The sequence below is a fragment of the Delphinus delphis genome, chromosome 9 (assembly GCF_949987515.2).
Source record: "Delphinus delphis chromosome 9, mDelDel1.2, whole genome shotgun sequence".
Classification (NCBI taxonomy): domain Eukaryota; kingdom Metazoa; phylum Chordata; class Mammalia; order Artiodactyla; family Delphinidae; genus Delphinus; species Delphinus delphis.
In genome coordinates this window covers 33,617,455-33,636,862 of record NC_082691.1, presented here as the reverse complement: position 1 = coordinate 33,636,862, position 19,408 = coordinate 33,617,455, and the positions used below count along the sequence as shown (strand labels likewise).

Genomic DNA, 19,408 nt, shown 5'->3' with positions numbered 1-19,408 from the left:
ATTCTGGAGTAGAATAGTTGGGTTCTAGAGAGTGCGCACAGTAAGCTTTAAAAGAAAATGCCACATTGCTTTCCAAAGCTGTACACATTTACATGCTCACCATAGTATCTAAGGGTTGTGGAGTCTTCCAGAGAACTGTTAGGAACTTTCATTCTTCTGCTGTTTTTTTTAATAACACGAAAGATTTGTATATTTAATACTATTAGCTACCTCTTCCTATGAGGAACTATTCCTACCACCTGGGTTTTTTTCCCCACCCCTTTTTTTGAGTGGAAGAAAATGAGGACACTCCAAATTTTAAGAATAGTTTTATTCATAAAAGTTTTAAAAGTACTTTGGAATAAAATTTGGTATTTTAATGACCGTATTGTTTTTACCTCACAAGAAGTATGTTTAAGCAAAGCAAATGCTTTTTTGTTCCTTCATGTAAGTTTTAAAAGCGAGAGAGGAACTTTTTAAAAATATGTATACATTTGGAACCTATAAGGGGATATAGAAAAAAAAAGATTGGTAGAAATAGGAATTACATTTCTTTTAATACAGTAAATAAAAACTGGGAGAAAACAATGGAAAACAAAATTAATAGAAACAAGTTGATATGGTTTTGTTTGATAATAGAGATGCCCATCGGTAAACAGGAACAGAAAACTATTGACTTTATCTTGATCCCATCCCAAACTAATCTGCATGTTTGTCAGCTTTCTAATAGGTCTTTTCTGTTCTGATCTCGAACAATGAACATCTTACTTGGTTTTGTTTCCATCCCCTTCTATCTTTACATTTCTATGTTACTCTTGGAGATCCCCTGTGGAGTTACAAATATGTTACCCTTTGTATTGTAAAGATAAAATAGCATTGAAAACAAGCAAAAGAAAGAGGAAACAACCTGCAGGGATTGCAAAACTGGTGCATTTACCCAGAATGTCTGTACTGTATTATCGTCTCCAAGGGCATGTGGAATAACACTTTCATACTCCTGAGAGAAAGCCACATCCCTCAGAAGGTTTTTGGCTATTTATAGTGTTTTTGTTTATTTTAGTTCTCTTTGCTCTGGGGGCCTTTAAAAAAAAATAAATAAACAGTATTAGTCTATTCTTCCTAATAATGAATGTCTGAGAAGATGCTTGTGATATATACAGCGTAGTCCAAAAGTTGAAGTTCATTAATAATTGGAATGTTGTGGAGTATGAAGTAATGAATACTAATTACTCCTTTCATGTCTGACAGCTCCCTGTGGACCAATACATCAGCCCAGACTTTAATTTGGCTGTAGTAATGGTTTCATCAATAGCACATTAAATCTGTGTTTGAGAAGATATACAGTTGAACCTGACCCACACAGTAGATACCCAGTCATAAAATGACCACAGGCTGACAACAGCTGGGTAATTACAAATAATTAAATCCACCAAACTCCAGATAATCCTAATCTTAAGTAAAATATATCATATGGTATCCATCGACAGAAAACCTATCTGGGAAGTTTTATCAACACGTATTTTTTCCAAAGCAAATTTACTTGCTTACATATTAGAGAAGCTGCTGATCTGTAAAGCATCTTCATAAAATTCTCTCTCTTTAATCTTTCGAATCTCCCCAAATATTACTGAAGTAGTTTTTGAACTTTAATTTTAGCTGGAGTAACCTTACTGCAAGATGTATTTCAGCTTGTTCCTGAGCATATAAATGTTTCTTAAAGACAATTTATACTTCATTCTATATTTAACTTCATATGGTTATTCTTTTAGTAATAGTCTTTTAAGTAGCATTTCCTAGAAAGAAACTTAAAACTAATAGAAATATTAGCTATATGATAGAAATTTCATTTTTATAGAAATAATCAAATGAGAGACAGCATTTTACAGATAGTATTTATTTTATAATGACTAAGTTTCCTGAAGGTTGTGCTAAAATTAATAAGAATTGTTTTAGTTAGCAAGTTTCCAGTTTAACTATGATTATGTCGCTGCTCTTGGAGTTGCTGCCATGCGTTTGTTCTGTAGTTGATTATGGATCTCTTTGAATGAGTTCCTGGGCGAAATTTAAGATAGAACCACGTTAAATTAAACCCCACACTGAATAGAACACGCTCTCTTGAGCTGGAAGCTTAAGAGTTTTTCAATAAACTCTGGAGTGATGTAGTTCTCTCATTATGTCCCTAGGGGTAAGTATATTTTTATTTTCAAGTCAGTTCAAGCCCGCATCTGGTAGAATTCGGCATTCTAGTCTCTCCCAATTTCTAAAGTTGAAAAAACAAAGTTTAATTGCAGAAAAAACCTCCAGCAACCTTGCTGTCCCTAAATTCAATCTAAAAAATTTTAGGTGTAATATTCAGGGTCTACAGGTAGTACATCTTCTCATTCATCTTGCTAACATTGTTTGACTTTATCTGAAAGAATATATCAAACAGGGCCACAGCTTCATAACCTTTAGATTCTTTTCTTTAAAAAAGCAATTTTCTAAAAAAAGAACAATACAAATGGAACCAGAATTTCATTTTTCATGCTACATTATAATGTTTAAATAAGGATATATTGAAGTACATTTATAAATATATATAACGTGTATGTTTTATACATATAGGCTATATATGTATATCAAAGGGGAAATAAGCTATGATTTTTTTCGCTTTTTTTGTTTTCCCTGTTCAGTGGTATCTGGACTCTTGTGACTTTAATCTTTTTTTAAAAAATTCTAATCAAAGTTTGCTTTTATCTTAAGAAGGACGTATTGGTTATATTAACTGCATGAAGCAATGAGCCAACTCATTTCAATTCAGGACTTTCTTTCCTTCCTTTCCTTGAACGTCTGGCCAGCTGTGCAGCTTTGAGCCGAATCCTTTCTTCCGGAGCCGGGTTTGACCACCTCGCTCCGGCCTTCCTGCCGAGGTTGTTAAGTAACCCCTCCTGGCTGCCCGCACGGCACCTGACCCTTCAGCTGTGCGCCCAGCCAGGGCTATTGCAGCTCACAAGTCTAATCTAGAAGCTTTTCATTTGAAACAGTGGGACATGCAGTAAGGTTTTTAGATGTCTATTGAGAAGGTTCTTTGCTTCTCCTGAGTGTGTTTTTTTTCCCCAACTCCTGGAACTATTTTATTTACTTATCTCAAAACCCACCTGCTATCTCTTCACCTTGACCAAGCAGCTCTAGTGAGGCCTGGAGAATGGACTTCCTCCTATTCAGAGAACGTGTTAGCTCTCTGAATCATCCATCCTAGAGGGACAACCTTCAGTATAATAATACAATATCTTCAAAAGTTTCTCGCCAAACTGTGTTGTAAGAAAGGTTTTGCAAATGTTTTTTAAAAATAGCATTTTACTGCAGCCATTCCTAGTAAAGACTTGGATCTGCCCCAGGAGCAAGTCCTTGTTCTACATTGAATATTGCTGCTTTTCCATGTCTGGTTTTACATGGCAATAAAAAATAATGGCAGTTTTGTTCACATAGTAAGAATATCTGATCACTAGAGAAATTCATGTAGGTTTTTATGATCCAGGACTGAGGGCGTTTTCAACAGTAGCTACACTAAACCTTGAGAACAGTGCCAGTAGAAGTGAAAGACATTTCCTTAGTTTCTAGACATATTTCTCAGAAATAAGAAATGCAGATTGTAATCTCAGACTTCAGACTCTCATCTTGGTTATTTTGAGATGATGCTGCATCTGTCAACTCACAGAGATTCTGGTTTTCAGGTACATCTGAGAATTGGGAGAAATGTTCCCCCAGGTCTATCACAGAAATGCTGTGAACATTAGCCAAGAAATTATTTTCAAGTATTTTAAATGTAATTGCATATCCATTCTCCAAAATAGTAATGACCTCCCATGACTTGAAGAAATTACAGATCTTTTCATCCCCATGATAACTTTTGGCTGGATTGTGAATAACCTTTGAAAGAATTCTGAAATTCCCAAGTACCTGATTTTTATGCCAACCTGACACACGGAAAACTAAATTTATAGTCAATTTATAGATGATTGTCTTTATTATACAATAACTCATTCAACATTACAATAATTCACTGAGCATTTTGGCATACTTCAGTATTATGTTTTCTTTTCCTGAAAGCCAGAAGTTAGAAAACTTCTGTAAGTAAAGTTTTTTACTTTTAAAATTGTATAAATTAAGTAATTCATTTTATGAAAATATCCATCAGAAATTATAGCCCTTGGGTTCAGGCTGGGCACCTTGATAATCAGTGCTAGTCTCTTTTATAAACAAGGACAGCATGTCTAACCAAAGATCAGCTGGGCATGTCCTCTGAGCTGTGTCCTTATATTTTTTTTCTCTGGTGGTCATTGATTGTTACTGAGTCAGTCATATTCTCTCAGTACTCTCCTGTGATCAGTGGTCAGACAGGCCCACAGAGGCCAGGGTTACAAGCTGTCGTCATCAAACAGAGCAAATTACCCTGCAGTGGGATGCAGTGAACCTTATACTAGGAGTCTAGAGACCCAGGTTCCGGTCCCATCTCTGCCACTAAGCTATATGACCTTGCACAAGTCATAAACCCTTAAGGTCCATAAAAAAGAATCCATTGAATGATCTCTAGGGGCCCTTCTGGCTCTAAAATTACAACTCTGCTAGGTGAGACAGAATGTGGACAGCTCACTCTCTGTCCTATCCAATTAAAATATGGTGTTTTTACTGGGAAAACCCATTTTATTTCAGTTGCAAGTTCATATAATCAGTCTGTCATGTCCAAACCAGCACTTCTCAGCCAGAGAGAAAAGGGGGCAGGAGGAACCCAGTCCCTTGGAGGGATGAGTAAAAACCTTCTGGGAGCAATTCCAGCCCACATTCAGAGACCCCTGCCCCGCTTGCTTCTCACTGCGATGCAGTGTCAGGGGCCCGAGTCCTGTTCCTGGGGGGCGTGGGGCTGGAGGGTGGGTTAAGAACTACAGTTTTTACAGAATAGCTGGAAGAGAGTAGAGGTCCAAGTTTCAGGTTGCCCTTCCCACCTGCTGTTGCTTCTCCTTGGCTTTGAATTTCAAGCGCTCGGAGCTGCCTGCTGTGTTTTCTAGAAGTTACAAACTCTGGACTCCTGTCTTTCACAGAAACAACACAGTGATTGTTTGCTTTTCCCACCCCTCTGGTTAACTCCGTTGTTTTTTGGATCCTTCAAGTCAAGAGAGAGCGCTAGCCGTCAGTTTATTTTTCCCAGATCAGAGATTAACCAAAAATTAACCTAGCAGCAATGACAAAACCCACTGAGTCATTATGTAGTTTTTGCCTTTCATAGATCATAAACACCCCAATTGAGGATAATTTACTATCCCTGGGAAATGTCAACCTATAAAGTAATGTTTCAGAGCAAAATAGAAAACCAGTTTTATAGGCAGATATCCTTCTCTTTGCCATCAGCACGGCAAGTTCCCCGATTAACTGTCTCTTCACAGAGAAAGTCAGCTCTGTCCCTCTAGCAGATGGATTTCTGGTTCTCAAACTGGGGTATGTGAATGCCTCAGGGCATATGTAGGTATGCAAGGGAGGTTTAGAACCATAGAATCATCTGTCAGTCACCTTATGGAGTGTGGCTCTAACTGAGATGTTTGGTTTAATACATATTTGAGGAGTTAAAAGCTAGTGTCACCTGCACCCACAAGTAAAATTGTCAGAACCTCATGCTCCGTATTGGCCAGTCCCTCACTTTTTTTTCTCGGAAACCTAGAGAGGGAAGCACGCTTAGGTGTAGTGGCTAACTGGAAAAATTGTAACTTGCTGTTACTGGGTAGTCCAGTGGCATTAGCTGCTGTTGCACTGAGAGGAGAGGATGCTGATACCACTAACTGGTGGACCCTCTAGCGTGGCCATGGGCAAGCAGCCTGTCTTGATGTGGCCCAGGAGCTGAGGATGGTTTTAAAGATCTGTCAACAAAGAAGCATATATGGCAGAGACGTATTGTGGCTGACAAAGCTTGAAATACTTACTCTCTGGCCATTTACAGAAAGAATTCTCCAACTCCTCTACAGGAATTTCTCCATGAGGCCTGAACACCTCTGACTTTCAAATGTGTTAGTCATCTGGGTTTTTTTTTTTTTAACTTTTTATTTTACATTGGAGTACAGTTGATTTACAATGTTGTGTTAGTTTCAGGTGTACAGCAAAGTGATTCAGTTATACAGATACATGTATCTATGCTTTTTCAGATTCTTTTCCCAGTTAGGTTCTTACGGAGTATTGAGCAGAGTTCCCTGTGCCGTACAGTAGAATATGTTAGCCTTCTTGCTAGGGGCTTGTTTTGATTTTCAAGTACCGTCTCCATCCCCACCCACTGCACACACCTCAAATCTGAATTGCGTACCGCAGTTCCTAACCCTGCCACAGTGAGCTGTCCCATTAGACAACAGTAATGAAAATACTGGACTTGATTCATTCAGTGTTCATTTAAATGTACATTTTTCAAGTGAAAAAATGTTTAAATTCCTTTTTCATCTGGGGATAGAGGTTAGTGGTTAAAAAATGAAGTTTAGGAGATGTGAATCAAAACCCAGTGAAAATTCATAAGCAAATTCAGTGTGAAATCACAGAAGGTCGTGATAGACCTGGCATTTCTCAGAGTCACTACACGAGGGAGGAATGAATTCAAACCAAGATGGAGCAGTAGTCAGAAAATCACAAGACGACGTACACAGAGGTTTATTTTAAAGTATGAGTTTTGTTATTGTAGAGATGTAAATGAGTATAAACTTTGGGATGGCTTATGTGTGAGAACCCCAGGCAGTAATTACATGAAACCATCACTCTTGAAATTTCCATTAAGAGCCAGTCATGAAAGTCTTGAAATCTAGGCCAATAGTAATATAGTGAATGACACTAGCAAAGAAAGATTTTCTCAAAGCTATTTGCAAGATCAATTTTGGAAACCCTTGGACAGGGAAGCTCCATTAATGGGAGAAATTTTGATGGTGCTGTCAATGTAGATATGGTTGAATATGTCTTCAGTCAAAAAGAAGCAGATTGACTAAGAAAGGTGTCCTTATCGATTAAGACCATCCTGTAACACACCTCACTAGGCTCAAAAGTGAAGACTGAACCTCTGAGAAACTATAATTAGCACGGTTACTTACCTTACAGATTGATAAAAGCTCAAATGTAAGTGACTGACCTTTTGTTAGATTGTTGTTCATTTTTGTTCACTTTTGGTAACACCATTATGGAGGTGTAATTCACATACCATACAACTTAATCATTTAAAGTGGGCAATTCAGTGGATTTTAGTGTATTCACAGCATTGAGCAGTCATTACCACAATCAATTTTAGAATTGAAATCCCTAGGCAACCACTAATCTGATTTCCATCTCTATTGATCTACCCCTTCTGGACATTTCAAATAAATAGAATCATACAATATGTGGACTTAGATGTGATTGACTTCTTTCACTTGTTTTCAAGGTTCATCTGTGTTGTAGCACGTGTCAGTACTTCCTTCCTTTTTATGGCTGAGTAATATTCCTTTGTTTGGATATAACACAATTTGTTTATCCATTCATGAGTTTACAGACAGTGGGTTGTTTCTACCTTTTGGTAATTGTGAATAATGCAGCTGTGAACAATTGTGTACAAATTATGTAGGGACATATGCTTCCCATTCTTTTGAGCATGTACCTAGGAGTAGAATCACTGGGTTACATGGTAACTCTATGTTTAAGATGGTGAGAAACTGAAAACTGGTTTTCAAATTGGTTGCACCATTTTACATTTCCATCAGAAATGTATGAGGGTTCTAATTTTTCTATATCCTCACCAATACTTGTCAGTGTTTTTTTTTTTTTTATAACCATCTAGTGGGTGTGAACTGGCACCTTACTGTGGCTTTGATTCGCATTTCCCTGATGACTAATGATGCTGAACATCTTTTCAGGTGCTTATTGGACATTTGTAGATCTTCTTTGGAGAAGTATCTATTCAGATCCTTTGCCTTTCTTTTAATTGGGCAGATCTTTGATCTTTATATGACCGGACATTGTAGGCACTTAATACATATTTATTCATTGAACTGGATAAGTAAAAGAATAAATGAATCGGTATGTAAAATATTGTAGTCATATACCTATTATGAGAGAGTAAGTAATAATGTTAGAGGAAAGACCATGCTTGTTTTGGTAACGATTATAAGCCCTAGTGTCTAGAAGACTCTCTGACAGGCTGGCACTGTGTAGGTGTTCAGTAACTGCTTGCTGAGTGAGTGAACATTTGGTTGCAATATGTTTCATGATAAAAACAAATAACTGAAGAAATTATAAGGTAATGATTATCTTAATGAGCATATCAACTGGAAGATATGTGCAAAAGTGTTAACTAGCAGCCACTCCTTGGTTCACTTTTAACAATTGGCCTGTAGTTCATTTATCTCTTGCTGTTCTCAGTGTTTCACTTTAACGGTGATGTGAATACTCTTTTTTTGATCTTTTTTTTTTTTTTAAAGGGAAGTATGTATTATACAGATATACTGGCTTAGAAGAGGGTTGCCACCTGAATTAAGCTTTTTTCCTTCTGGAACAAAATTAAACACTAGGAAGTCCTAAGTGAAAACAAACCAAAACTTGAAGACTTCACCATTCAACTTAATTAAAAAAAAGGCTTCCAAAGTAGCTTGTTGGGAAGATTTTTTCAAGCCTGGACACTTAACCAAAAACTGTGAAAGATTTTTTTTTAATTTTATTGAAGTATAGTTGATTTACAATGTTGTGTTAATTTCTGCTGTAGAGCAGAGTGATTGAGTTATACATATATATTCTTTTTCATATTCTTTTCCATTATGGTTTATCAGAGGATATTGAATGTAGTTTCCTGTGCTATGCAGTAGGACCTTGTTGTTTATCCATTCTAAATGTAATAGTTTGCATCTACTAACCCCAAACTCCCAGTCCATCCCTCTCCCTCCCCACCATCCCCTTGACAACCACAAGTCTGTTCTCTATGTCTGTGAGTCTGTTTCTGTTTTGTAGATAGGTTCATTTGTGCCATATTTTAGATTCCACATATAAATGATATCATGTGGTATTTGTCTTTCTCTTTTTGACTTACTTCACTTAGTATGATCATCTCTAGTTGCATCCATTTTACCGCAAATGGCATTATTTTGTTCTTTTTTTATGGCTGAGTAGTTTTCCACTGTATATATGTACCACCTCTTCTTTATCCATTCATCTGTCGATGAACACTTAAGTTGTTTCCATGCCTTGGCTGTTGTGAATAGTGCTGCTATGAACATAGGGTTGCATGTATCTTTTTGAATTATAGTTTCATCCAGGTGTATGCCCAGAAGTGGGATTGCTGGATCATACGGTAGTTCTATTTTTAGTTTTCTGAGGAACCTCCATACTGTTTTGCATAGTAGCTGCACCAACTTACATTCCCACCAACAGTGCTGGAGGTTTCCCTTTTCTCCACACCCTCTCCAGCACTTGTTATTTGTAGACTTTTTAATGATGGCCATTCTGACGATGAGAGGTGGTACCTCATTGTAGTTTTGATGTGCATATCTCTAATAATTAGTGGTGCTGAGCATCTTTTCATGTGCCTACTGGCCATCTGTATGTCTTCTTTGAAGAAATGTCTATTAAGGTCTTCTGCCCATTTTTCGATTGGGTTGTTTGGTTTTTTGTTGTTGTTGCTGAGTTGTATGAGCTGTTTGTATATTTTGGAGATTAAGCCCTTGTCTGTTGCATCGTTTGCAAATAGTTTCTCCCATTCCATAGGTTTTTTTTTTCTTTCATTGTTTTTAATGGTTTTCTTTGCTGTGCAACAGTTGTAAGTTTGATTAGGTCCCAGTGGTTTATTTTTGTTTTTATTTCTGTTGCCTTGGCTGACTGACCTAAGAAAACTTTGGTATGATTTATGTCAGAGAATGTTTTGCCTATGTTCTCTTCTAGGAGTTTTATGGTGTCTTGTTTTATATTTAAGTCTTGAAGCCATTTGGAGTTTATTTTTGTGTATAGTGTGAGGGTGTGTTCTAGCTTCATTGATTTACACGCAGCTGTCCAGCTTTCCCAACACCACTTGCTGAAGAGCCTGTCTTTTCCACATTGTATATTCTTGCCTCCTTTGTCGAAGATTAATTGTCCATAGGTTTGTGGAGAACTGTGAAAGTTTTTGTTGAAATATAGGATCACTACAACGGAAACAAAAGTTGAGAAATGGATGTAGACACTAGGTCATGAATCTGATCAATCTTTTGAGATTCTTAGCTGTGATGATGAAAGCTTCAGTGACTCAGTGATTTAGTGATGAAAGCTTCAGCGATTTAAAAAAACTCTGATTTTTAAATAATCTTTACACGCTAAAATTGTTTTATAAAAATCTCCCTAGTCAAATAGAGTGGCCAGTGTATCAGGTACCCTTTCCTCACTATTTGATGCAAGAGACTTCATCTCAGAGCAAGACACAGTTATGAAACATCCACCAACAGCAGCCTAAGATATTATCACATTAGGGCATTCTGAGTATCTCTCCTCAAGTTTAAAAAGAGTTATTGCAAATATTGTGACATTTTAGTAAAGAGGATTCAGCATTGCCTGAATGCTGAACTTACTATACAGTGTCTTTCTTTTGAATTGATCCAATTTACCAAAGTTGATAAATTTAGGAAGGTAACATCTCTCCCATAAGTCAGTGAGATAAGTAGTCACTTTTTTCCCTCATGATTATTTAAAACACTATATTTAAATTTAAAACAATATGGGCTTTGGGTAACATTCTTATCATTGTCATGATGATACCTCCATAATGAAAATATACACTAAATAGGGAAGAATTCAGAATTTTAGTAAGTATTTAAGGTAAAATAGGAGACTGAGAAGATACTCCTTGCTTCAGCCGTGCTCCCAGGGTCCTTAGATGAATTTTCACTCCAGCGCAGTTCAGGCCACTTTGATGGAAGAATTTGAGAAGTTCCAGAGTTCATGGCTTCTGTCTGTCTGATGCATGAGTGCAAAAATAACTTCCCCTTGGCTAGAGCCTCATAGCAGGTTCCTGGCAGGAAAAAGACCACAAAGTAGGCTGGAATTGTTTGATAGAGTTAACATAGTGACTATTTACAAAAAGAATTTGCAGAGCAAAGGGTAAAGGGACCCCAGTAGAGGTGTTAAGGCTACATAGGATTTGCAGCAGCAGGAAGCCCTTACTGACTGTAGGCCTGAAGGTATTACTAGGTCCTCTAAGCAGAGCTATGGAACGGGTCATAGCAGGACATAGCCTTCACCAGACCATGGCCTTGAAGCTGGCAAGATCCTCTGGACCTCTCCCTCCTCCTGTACTGCTGTCTCCCACCAGTTCTTCCATTGGCCAAGCCCATCCAAAACCCGGAGGGCAAGGGAGCCCAGGTGATAACATCTTTAGGGATTAGCTACCAGCATCTGAGGTAGAGAAAAATCAGGCCCTCCCCTCGGCGGGGGAGACCGCATTCATTCATAGCTTTGCTTGCAATTACAGGAACCACATCTATCTAGGTGAAGCAGAACAGAGACTATTAGAAGGCTGCAGGGTGCCATGGCAACTGAGGGGAAGATGCAGCCAGGCTTCAAGGAAGAGGGGAGGAGGCCCAGAACATGCTTCCTTTGTGTTACTCTTTCATCTGAATACTGGTTTACTTCTTCTTTTCTGGGCAACCAGGACGGTCTTTCTCTGCTGCTTGGTTCACCAGCAAGACAGAGTGACTTCAACACGAGCTTAGAGATTCCAGTTCCAACTCTCCCTTCTCTCTGTCCCAATACTAAATCCCAGGAAAGGTTACTTCTGTTGGAACAGCTCAGATGAAATACCTGCTCCTGGGTCCCCGTGGCCAGAGCAACAGGGACACAAAAAGAAGCGTGGTCGCTGAGAGCCCACCCCTGTGTGAGACGGAGCTTGCAAGGATGCTGTCCATGCATCCCACACAACAGGCTTCCTAAAGTTTGCTTCTGAGCCAGTGCCAAAAGTATTAAAACTGAGTAAAGTGCCCAAGGAATTTGTATGTTTTTTATTTTTATTGAAAATTTTGTTACCATTACTCATAGTCACATGACAGGGGCTTAGAAAAAAGAATCACTTCTGCCTAATTTTAAGTGGCTTAAATTAAGCATATTTACGGACAAGTCTGTGTGTATTTTTCATATACATAAATTTTACGTGTGTATGTATATACACACATATATATGTATAGACACACACAAATGCATAGATACTCATTTCAGTTTATCCTTAAAGAATAACAATGTTTAATATAAGATTAATCACAGAAAGCATAATATAGTAAATAAAGCAAGTATTTGTTGTTATAGATTCTTTATATGATTTATTGTGTTTAACTGTTACAGTGACACTCTGAGGTGAGTACTACTATTATCACTGTTTTCCACGTAAGGAAACATAATCATATAGAGTTTCGTGGATCATTTCTATTCCTCCTCTTGCACTTTAGGGAAACAGAGAGTAGATGAAGAATCATAAATCACCTGGTTTTATGGCCTGTATACATTACTAGAATACAGGAATGGAGTGACACCTTCATATCAGTTATGGTGCCTGAGAGTCTCCTGACTGTCTTTGTTATGCCCCCTTTAGGTACATCAAGATTGGGGATAAAGAGTGTGAATTTAACCACAGCTTTCGTCTTATCCTTCACACAAAACTGGCAAATCCTCACTATAAGCCAGAATTGCAAGCTCAGACAACCCTCCTCAATTTCACGGTCACAGAAGATGGTCTGGAAGCCCAGCTGCTGGCAGAGGTTGTCAGTATTGAAAGGCCAGATTTGGAGAAACGTAAGGTAAAAATTGTGAAATCATTCCCCCAACACTTATTCAGTGCACAGATTATAGTGCCAGACACAGGAGTGTAAGATGGGATGCCTGCCCTCCAGGATCTTTCAGTCTAATTGAGAAAACTGAGGGTGTATCTGAACAGTCAAGTAGCAGCTCAAGGGTACTTCTGATAAGTAGTTAGGATTGTGCCACAGGAGATGGGCTAGTTGTAGGTCTTGCTTGATGCAGGGGACTAGGGCAGGCAAAGACGCATACTAGTCATGGAAAGCAGGGCTAGAGAAGCAGGTCCGTGCCCTGGAAGGGTAGAAGGAAGAGAGGGATCTCCTTCCCTCTGCCCAGGGTAGAGAGCTATCTCTTCCTCTGATCAGGGTAGAGAGGGCTCTCTTTCTCTCTGCCCAGGTTATAGAGGAATGTTCCCCAGGCTTCCTCTCCCCAGGTGATTGCCTGGGCCCCTGGGAGTTTTGAACTCTCAAGCTCTGCCTCTAGGAATTAGCTGATTACTACTTAAATGTTCCTGAGAACCCGTGATTGTCTGGATCCTCCCATCTCTGTAGTTTTCAGGGTGGCAGTTGCCCCGTGACCTCAGTTCTCTGATGGGTAAGTAAGGGCTGTTATGTTTAGCTTTTTTCCTGTGTAAGGATGGAAATAATGACTTTTCTGTCTTTCAATTTGAAGCAGAAACCAGAAGTTTCTTCCTGTAGGTTAAATGAATGATATATGGTCATGCTCTGGACCCTGGAATGCAACCAGCTCTTACCATGCCTTCTGAATGTTTTTTTAAAGAATTAAAAAATTTTTTGATTAGTACAATTTTAATGCTACGTGTGTTTCATCATATATGATTGCATGAAATTGATGATTAAGGAAACTCTGCTTAAAAATATGAATTTAATCACCTTTCTCACATTTTGCTTGGTTTGCCTTAGTTGGTTTTGACAAAGCACCAAAATGACTTTAAGATAGAGCTGAAGTATCTGGAGGACGACCTCCTTCTGCGTCTCTCTGAGGCAGAGGGGAGCTTTCTAGATGACACCAAACTGGTGGAGAGCCTGGAGAGAGCAAAGGCCACCGCGGCAGAGGTAGAGTGCAAGGTAGGAAAAGGCAAAGGCTGCCTGGCAGGGTTTAATGCTCTATTTGAATGAAGTGCTCGGGGTGAAAATGTAATCCAACTTGGCCGTTCTCTAAGAGTACTGACACTTCGTGGAATTCAGGTCTTTTCATAAACTGCCCTTAAAAAGTGGACTGTGTGGGGTTCTGAATGGAGATAGAGGTGGTTGAACTTGTGCTTCTCCTAACACAGCAAAGATCCAATCTTTCAGATTAGACTCTGTCAGGCTATTATTTTTTTCCTGAGTGACTAAATTTGAAGAAAATTGGGCCCTGCTGGCTTATGTAGTCTAAAACCTTAAAAGGCTTAGCCTCCTTTGGGAAACCGACATCCTACAGTCTCACCACAGGCTTCCTGGTCTATTGTACATTTTAGAGAAATACTTAGAGTTGAAGTTTTGTTTACAGGCCTTCAGTGCTGGGAGACTGAGCCAGGGGTGATCTCCTGCTGCTCTCAAATGCATTATTCCCCTGGGAAAGTGACATTTCCTAAAAGCTAGAAAAAAATGTTCGTTTAGTCGACTTCCTGCTGAATGTCCAACATGTGTCCCAGTGTGCCTTCTGCATGCACCTTGGACGTTCACAAATGGCCACTAGCCCTTAAAATGCTGATGTTTCAAAATGAGAGGAACCCTCATTTGCTTTCTGGAGTATCCTCATTACTAAGTAATCTATTAATTACCCAGCCAAGGCTGTGTCACCACACATCCAATATATTTGTCTTAGTTTAAGCGAGGAAATGGAATCCCAGGTTACTCTATCCTTTTAAGTAAGTGAATTCCAGGTGGCTGCTAAATGGTAAAGATTAGAGCAATTAAGTAAATTAGGTCTTAGCTTTGAAGTTAACTTCTCACCGTCTCTTAAAATGTCTCTTCCTATCTTCCTAATATATTGCCATTTTGGGACTTCCCTCTCTCCTCTACATTTTCTTTATTTTCTTTTACATACAAGTATGATGAATCAAGCCTATAAAAAAAAGGTTGGACATGGGCTTCCCTGGTGGCGCAGTGGTTGGGAGTCTGCCTGCCAATGCAGGGGACACAGGTTCGTGCCCCGGTCCGGGAGGGTCCCGCATGCCGCGGAGCGGCTGGGCCCGTGAGCCATGGCCGCTGGGCATGTGCGTCTGGAGCCTGTGCTCCACGGCGGGCGGGGCCACAGCAGTGAGAGGGCCATGTACCGCAAAAAAAAAAAAAAAAAAAAAAAAAAAAGGTTGGACAAATACTGTATCTTATAAAGCCGTAGGACCAGCAGTAATCCTAGACAGAAGAGATTTGTGTCTTGAATAAAAATGAATATGTTAGTTGATGATGGTGTGCGTGTTTAATTATCACTCTGAATGTACCCAGAGGCTCATACAAAGATAAACTGAATGGAACTATATGAGCATATGGATGAGCTGGTGCAAAGTCAGAAGTAGGCAGTCACGAGTCTTTCTATAAAGGCTTTTTAGTAAGCACGGCTGTTGGGTATTTTACTGACCTTGGCTGCTTTTGTATACCTTGTTGACTAATAAAGTTATTGGCATTGAATTGACCCAGCAGACTTTCCAGAGCTATCCCTGGGAGGTGATATAGCTGGGTTATTAACCCCCGAAAGAGAGAGGGGAGGCAGGAAGGTGACATTACTCAGAATAAATTCTGTAGAACCAAAAACAATCAGGTTTGTTTACTCTGTTATCATGAACACAGCTAGAGTTATGTCCATTCTCACTTAAAACTCAGCTTATAAAAAGATTACTTTAAAATATGAATTTTATGATTTTAGAAAAGCCCAAGCACAGAGATGCCATACATGTTATCCATTTTAACACTACTAATTTCTCATTTCAGATATGTCCCTTTCATCACATAGACAATATGACGAGTAAGTTACTTATGTTGTCTGATCCCACCGTAGGTGATTGAAGCTAAAGAAAATGAAAGAAAAATCAACGAGGCCCGACAGTGTTACAGACCAGTGGCAGCAAGAGCATCTCTGCTTTATTTTGTTATTAATGACCTCAGAAAAATCAACCCCATCTATCAATTCTCTTTGAAGGTAATGATGACTAGACTAAGAAAAAATTTAAACTTGAGGAGTTCAACTTGTTTCTGGAAGTTTAAAATTTATTTTTAAGCAATCAGTGCATACAGTAAGGAGTCTCCAGGACCTAGCTAGCAAAAAAAAACAAGACAAAGAAAAAATCCTCACTTTTCTCAGTAACTTTCATTTATAATTTTCAGTAAGGCTTTGAGATAATTAAACTATGCAACATCACAGTACATAGTTTTTGTTCTTAAGCAGAGTCTTAAGGAGTTTAATATATATAAGGGAATTCTCCTGGAGGCTCCTCTACTTTCCTTATGAAAGTGTACATGTTTCATAAAAAGATTTCATAAAAAGTGAGAATAACTATTGATTGAGCCACTGTTACATGCAAGGCACTTTCATACTTTGGTGCATCTTATGCCTGAAACATCTCATTAAAGTATACTATTATATCCCTATTTAAAAAACGAACATGTTCAGATTTTAAATAAATTGCCAAAGAATTCACATTTCATAATTGTAAGAGTCAGGATTTGAACCAAAGGCTGATTCCAAAGCCTATGCTCTTTACTTTGTACCATTCTGCCTCTGGGCAGTGTTCATTCATTCTATCATTCAGTTTTTAAACAAACAGCTATTGAGATCAATGATAGTGCCGGATGCTGTGCTGGTTACTGAGTGTACAGTTTGGAAAACACGGATATGAGTGGAGATGTGTAGTTGTGTGTGTGTGTGTATAAAAGTGACAAATACAATGCGAGAGAACAGTAGGGATGGAGGGGCTGTTTTACTGGGGGCTCAGGGAAGGCCTCAGAGGAAGTGAGATTATAGCTGATTCCTAAAGGTTACAGAGGATTTGGCCATGTAAAGAGTGTTTGGAGAAAGAAAGGATGTGTGAGATGGGAAAGAGTTTTCGAGATTCCAGGTGAATGAATCTATGTGGCTGGAGGGTAATGAGAGAGGGAGAAGATGGAAAGACATGAGTCCTGAGAGGTAGGAGGGTCTAGATCACATGAGGTCTATGCTGGGGAGTTTGGATTATAGCGTGTGGGCAAAAAGAAGCCATTGAAAGGCTGTAAGCAGATGACTGCCATGATGGCAGAAGACTCAGAAGTGAATAGACTTATGGTTTGAAGCTAGAATAATCAGCCCTTGGAGATGGATTGGATATGGGGAAAAATAAAGAGGAAGAGGCACGAATAACTAGCGAGTGTCTAGTAATGTGAAACACGTGCAGAAATTCTGAGAAGCACAGTGGGATTGGATTTTAGAACAGCTGCAGGGTAGAAGGAGAAAAATTAAACCGCCCAGGAATACTCAACTACCAAAACTAGGCTAAGGTATTACAAGGAAAGAAAACTACAGAGCAGCCCCCGCCAGCATAATCTATTATGCTCACGTGGGATTTATGCCAGGAATGCAAGTTGGTTAAACATGAAAAAACCACACAGTGTAATTCTTCAGATTAATAGAATAAAAAAGAGAAAAATCATATAATAATTTCAATGGATACAGACAAAGAACTTGACAAATTTCAACACCTGGTTAAAAAAGAAAAAAAAAGAAACTGAGCAAACTGGGAATAGATGGTAACTTCTCTGTGTGATAAAGGGCATCTGTAAAAATTTTCAGCTAACATTATACTTCATGTTGAAAAATTGAATGCTTTCCCCTAAGATCAGGAGCAAAATGATGATATCTTCTCTTAACACTTCTATTCAGTACTGCACTGGAGGTTATAGCCAGTGAAGTAATACAATAAAAGACACAGAAATTTTAAAAGAAGAAGAAAAACTGTCTTTTTTTTTTCACAGATGACCTGACCAGGTGTGTAGAAAATCATAAGAAATCTACAAAAAAGCTGAAGTGAGTTTTTAGCAAGATGGCAGGATATAAAGTCAATATACAAAATTCATTGTATTTCTATATATGAGGAACAAACAACTGAAAAATAAAAGTAGTACCTCAATACTGTTTACAATAGCATCCAAAATCTTGGAACTCTTAGGGATGATTTTAACAAAACAAATACAAATCTGTATACTAAAAGCTACAAAACATTGTTAAGAAAATTAAAGGAGGTCTAACTAAATGGTGAGAGAGACCATGTTTATGGCTTGGAGCAGTCAATATTATTAAGATTTCAGTTCTCTCCAAATTAATCTATAGTTTTAATTCAGTCTTAATCAAAATCCAAGAAGGCTTTTTTGTAGAAATTGGCAAACTGATTCTAAAATTTGTGTAGAAATGCAGAGTATTTAAAAAATAACTAAATAATGAAAAAGAAGAACGAATGTGGAAGACTTACAGTACATGATTTCGAGACTTATTACACTGATTGGCCTAAAGAAACATTCACTGATCAATGGCACAGAATAGACAGTCCAGCAGCAGACCCACAAATGTATGGTCAACTGATTTTTTGCAGTGAATGCCAAGACAATTCAATGAGGAGGGGATAGTTTTTACAAGTGGTGCTGGGACGACTGGATATCCACTTGGAATAAAAAGAACCTCAGCCACTACATTACTCTAGATACAAAATGAGCTCAAAATGAATAAGGTAAACTATAAAATTTCTAGGAGAACAATAGAAGAAAATGTTTGGGCTTTGGGTTAGGCAAAGATTTATTCTTAGGATACCAGAGAAAGAAAAAAATTGATAAATTGCACCTTATCAAATTAAAAATTTATCGTCTTGAAAAGACATGAAGAAAATGAAAAGACAAGCCATAGACCAGTAAGTTATTTCCAATACACATGTTTAACAAAGAACTTATATCAGAATAGAAAACTCAATAGTAAGACAATGAAATTAAAAAAATAGAAAGGTTTGTGCATGTATACTAAGACATAAGTATTGCCCACAAGCACATTTTTAAGATGCTCAGCAGACATCAGAGAAATGCAAAGTAAAAGCAGAATGACGTATTACCGTATACCCAGTAGAATGGCTAAGATTTTACAAGACTGTCAGTAACAAGTGTTAGCACCGATGTGGTACTGCAACTCTTTCATGTTGCTGGTGGGGATGCAAAGTGTTAAAACCATTTTGGAAAACAATTTGTTGGTTTCTCATAATGTTATACATACACTTACAAAATGATCCTAAAATTTTTACTATAAATATTTACCCAAAGGAAATGAAAACATATGTGCACTCAAAAACAAAGTACTACAAGTACATACTTATATGATCCTAAAATGAATCTGGTGTGACAGAAACATTCGGCAGTGGGCAGGGGTAGGTGTCGTGGTGGGAACGGATTGCAGCGAGGCACATGAGAACTTCTGGTGGGGGGTGACATGAATAGAACGTTTCTACATTTTGATTGCAGGGATTGTTACGGAAGTATATACATTTGTCAAAACTCGAGCTGTATACTTAATGGTGCATTTTATTGTGTGTAAATTAAAAATTGATTTTAAAATGTAAATATTAAATGAGTACTTTGTTAATACCTTCTTACTAATATTTACTATATGTCTGTCATTGTAGGGTTTTACTTTCAGTCAAATATATGTA

The 19,408-nt window shown here is 38.2% G+C and overlaps 1 protein-coding gene across 1 annotated transcript in view; it reads left to right on the top strand.

Moving 5' to 3' along the window:
* The window catches only part of DNAH11 (dynein axonemal heavy chain 11), a 313,588-nt gene that overhangs the window by 254,259 nt on the left and 39,921 nt on the right, over positions 1-19,408 (top strand). The window contains 3 exon segments of the mRNA XM_060020402.1: positions 12,548-12,752; positions 13,674-13,838; positions 15,751-15,891. Coding sequence (XP_059876385.1) covers positions 12,548-12,752; positions 13,674-13,838; positions 15,751-15,891 — 511 coding nt within the window.